Below are 4,440 nucleotides of genomic sequence, written 5' to 3' on the forward strand. Positions count from 1 at the left end.
ATTGGGATCATGTGCTTGACAATTATATCAGTTATGGTAACTATTGCAGTTTCTATTTCCACAATTACTCGAGATAAGTTAGAAGAGAAAATTGTTCATAAAGCTGGTAAAGTTTGTCTAATCATGGGATCCTGCATTCTGACGATCATTCTTATCCTAGCTTTCGTAGCTATTCGCAGACTAAGAAAAGCGTCAAGTTCAGTTGATGTAAGACATGGCAAGGGTGACCAAGAAGCTCCTCAAATTCAGTTAACATTAGGCATGCCAATGTTCATTCTATATGCTAATTGTGTAAATTTCCATTTTTCTTTAAATCAGTATGAAGACTTAGCATAGAATGTATTGATTTGGCTTAAGACCTCAGTTGTAAGTATTGTTGTACTGGTTATTAAGTTTTATGTTTGCCTTGAGAAAATCTATTAATTTATTTGGACTAGGTTTACTTGGAATTCTAGATCATTTTGTGTAAATCATTTCCTGTTTCCGAATTCAACAATTGTAATCTTTCTTAGCATAGATTTCAATTAATGTCTTTCACCTTTTGCTTTCAAATCCAAATGTCTTCCAAATCTATTCACATATCTTATTGAAATATGAGTTATCAAATGTAAATTTAAGCTACACCCCACAAATCCTCGAAGTCTAATCTATCTTATTCCAAATGTCCATCCATTCAATGGAGCCTAAAACATAAGAGATATCAGAACGACATGGAGAAATACAACAGCAGCAAGGCTGAAAATTGAAATAAAAATTTCCATAGAAACCTAAAATGTCAATACATGAGTTTCAATACTAAGAATTTAGTAAGTAATACATGGCAGTTGGCATTACCCCACAAGAAGAAAAAATAAAAATTAAAAAATTCCTCCGGCTTTCGATTTTCTAGTCCTGAATGATACCAGTTGTAAAAATTGGTTCTGGTCCACCTAGAGAGGTCTCAAAATTTACAAAAACCCTAGCCAGTTAAGGGTCTAGTACAAAATTCATTACAGGCCAGGTATCTAACTTTATTCAACACCAACCAATTGAGAAGGCCTTTTATCGTGTTTGAAAAACAAATTGATCACATGGTGATATGTCCATATTTTCTTTTGTCTTCCTTTGGGTTCAAGGGAGTGTCTCTCTTCCCAACTTCTAAGGATATGCCCCTTTCCAAACGAAGAAAGAACAATAACATCAGTGTTCATTTCAACAGCCTCATCAAGAAATCCCATTTTTCTCCATATCATTAGAACCCATTTTCCTTCAAAACCGGCCCTAAATGCATCATATAGGATTCCAACGGTGACAATATCGGGTTTCACATATCGAGCAGGCAGCTCAGAGAGTACGACTTTCAACTGCTTTAGATCTTTCATCTTCAAACAAGCTAACAAGATGATGTTTGCAATGCTTGCATTCCATGGTATTTTTTCTAATTCCATCTCCTGAAGAATCGAATCCATCCCTTTACGGCTCAAAAGACAAGCGTGAGAAAGCAGGCGCAAACACCAAACAAAATCAGTCATGCCAGTTTTAGAAGAAAGATCAAGTCCCAAGTCATCTAATCTAGAAAACATGTGATTCTCAATATAAAATCTAGCCAATTTCCGAATTAAGTCCTCTTTCAAAAGCGTTTTTGAGGTCAAAGCCCTTTTATATACCTTCTCCATCTTGTCCAAGATTCCGAAGTTAGCATATGCCTCAAGCATTGATACTAACGTAGATGACTGCAAATCCATTCTTTTTGAAATTAAAATATGATACACTCTCTCCATTCTTTTGAGCAGCCCAGCTCGTGAAAACTCCCGGATTAGCAAGTTATATGTAATGTGGTCAGGTATACACCCATCGGATTCCATCTTCTTCACACACTTGGCCATCTCATCATACATTCCATGATTCCCATAAGCTTCAATGAGCCCATCGTAGGTTTCCGTATCTGGCTTCAAATTGATTTCCTCCATCTGCTTCAGATAAAACAAACCATCTTCAAACCTCCCTTTTCTGGCAAAGCCATAAATCAATGAATTATAGATCTCCACCGAAGGTTTAAGTCCATGATTCTTCATTTCTTCATATGCCAATACCACATCTTCCATTAGTCCCTCCTCAACTAAGAACCTTATAATCTTCTCATAGTTCAATTCGTTAATTCGCGATTCATTCGTGTTCTTCCATAAACCAAACACCTGTCCACAACATACTTCAGACTTCTATTCAACACTGCCAGTCCCACAAAAACCCATTGTGTTCTTTCCATTGTTTGATTGCTGAGTAAATGTGCGAAAGTAAAAGAATCTAAGGCAGAAAATTTTATTCTTTATTTGGCGCCAGAGAAAACAAGAATCTCTGTTTAGTGTTCAGTTCATAGTAAGTACCAACATGTGGATGAATTGTGGTTACTCTTTCAATTTTTCAGAAACCAAACAAACAAGTATAAGATCCAATAATTTCATTTCTCTATCCGTTCCCTAAGTTTTCCAGGCAACCAAACAATGTAAAACTCCCAACAACCACATAGAGCAGAATCTTGGAAAAACCCAAAAAATATACTACCAGAATTTCCAGCAAAGAAGTCAACTATATTGATATATACACAAATATATAATGTTATACATGCATACATACATCTATAGAGAGAGGGGGGTGCTGACCTGAAGAGCCTCCTTGGATCTTGCGGTTCGTTTGAGAAATTTGATGACAGCCCAAAACTGGTGATTGGTCCAATCTCCATCATCTTTGAGTGTCTGAAGTGGGTTTGAATCTTCCTTTCTGAACCTTTCAGGTAAGGTCCTGATTCTCTGATTTTCATGGGATTTTTCCAGGAGGGGGGTTGTTTGTTTAGTGGAATTCTTCTTGTTAGGCTTTCCATTATATGATTTCCTTTTCAATAGAAGCGAAGCAGAAGAAGGATTTATAGACAAAGAAAGGACTTTGGGTGGTGTTTTTAGGGTTTTTGTGGATGGGCTTTTGGGGAGGCCGTTGTTATTGCCGCTGCTGCCGTTGAATTTCCATGTCGGTGTCGTTTTGCAGGAGATTCCCAGAGTTGATAGCATATCCATACGTCTTCTCTCTCAACAAATTATGCTTAGGTTGCACTTGGCTAAATATGGTTCTAGATCGACTCCCTCCAATTTGTTGGGCTAAGCTTGACCCAGAATTTGTAAGAAGAGCTGACCCGGTCTATGATCTGTGGGCAGCCCACACCTTCCATAGAGCCCAAATGAGGTTGGCTCGGACCTCCTTCTTATTAATATTATTACTACAAAATTTACAGTTGCTCTACTTCTGGTTATGCCCCTTCCACAATGTAGTTTTGTTAACATCTATAAATTTAGGGTTGCACAAAGAATCATTGGAACCGTGAAATGGGTAGGAATCATACCAAACCATCACAAGTTCGGTTCTTTTATGGTTCGATTCCGGTTCCGGTTCTGAAATGAGGAACTGTTAGTTTACGGTTCCGGTTCTGATTCTCTATCCATTAGAACGGAAGTAAACTGAACCGAACCATAAATTAAATATATATTATATATAGAGATATTAAATTTTAATAAACAACAATTTAAATATATATTATAAAGATAAAGCCATGCACAAGTACGCAAAAATATGTTTTTTAGACTACAAATAAAAATAAGGCTACTCTCAAATGATTTTTTACTTCTAAATTTTATATTTATTTCACGAAAAAAAAAAAAAAAAAAAAAAAAAAAAAAAAAAAAAAGATAATAGCTCATTCGCTTTTAGATTACAAGTATATTTTATTTCATGGTTGAGAAGTTTATTATTGCCCATTTGTTATATAAAGTAGTATTTGCTTTGATAAGCCAACTCTATATTATTGGTAGTGAGTTATTGCATCACTCGAGATGATTCCTGCCTGATATCTCCGACCAGTTATGTCATTTTCATTCCAATGATGGTAAGAATACACAATGTATGATTAGTTCTAGACTCATATTTGTCACACCATAAACCCTGAATCATATGTGAAGCAACATTATACAAGTGAACTAAACTAGTAATTTGGTAAAATTAAAAATTATGTATTAAAATTAAAAATTATTATTTGTGGCATTTATTTTCCTTCCTAGGTTTTTGGAATAAAAATTTGTCAGTACAAAATTTTTTATGTCCTTGGTTAGGAGGTGTTCTTGGTCCCACTGAGCATGCCAAAAATTTGTACACACAGATTTTGATTCCGAAAACCTAGGAAGGAAAATAAATGCCACAAATAATAATTTTATTAAATACTCAAAAAAAAATGGAGTACAATTCTTTGTGTTCGATTCTATTACAACTAAAATCTTCCTCTGATTAAATCTCCTTGGAAATGTCAATGCAAGGATTATGATAGCTTGATCCTTAAACCGGTGGTTGAATTTCTCTTGATTTCTTCAAAGTTGAAAAAGACAAACAGATTTCCAAATGAGAGCCGACAGGGGCTTGATC

At 35.4% G+C, this 4,440-nt stretch overlaps 1 protein-coding gene across 1 annotated transcript; it reads right to left on the reverse strand.

Moving 5' to 3' along the window:
• Positions 1-736: 736 nt before the first annotated feature.
• On the reverse strand, positions 737-3,075 carry LOC132298430 (pentatricopeptide repeat-containing protein At4g14190, chloroplastic-like). Its single transcript, XM_059794976.1, has 2 exons — positions 2,640-3,075; positions 737-2,174 (listed from the first exon to the last, which is right to left on the reverse strand). Exons 1-2 carry the CDS (start codon positions 3,045-3,047, stop codon positions 1,011-1,013), a joined length of 1,572 nt encoding a protein of 523 aa, XP_059650959.1. The 5' UTR covers positions 3,048-3,075; the 3' UTR covers positions 737-1,010.
• Between the last annotated feature and the right edge of the window lie 1,365 nt (positions 3,076-4,440).

Source organism: Cornus florida, unplaced genomic scaffold, assembly GCF_030987335.1.
Source record: "Cornus florida cultivar Cherokee Brave unplaced genomic scaffold, ASM3098733v1 CherokeeBrave_3.0.0_Hap2_Chr01, whole genome shotgun sequence".
Classification (NCBI taxonomy): Eukaryota; Viridiplantae; Streptophyta; class Magnoliopsida; order Cornales; family Cornaceae; genus Cornus; species Cornus florida.

Coding starts and splice junctions, on each gene's coding strand:
- LOC132298430 (XM_059794976.1), bottom strand. CDS start 3,047: ATGGATATGCTATCAACTCTGGGAATCTCCTGCAAAACGACACCGACA. Junction 2,175..2,639: donor GATCCAAGGAGGCTCTTCAG/GTCAGCACCCCC, acceptor TGTTGTGGACAG/GTGTTTGGTTTATGGAAGAA.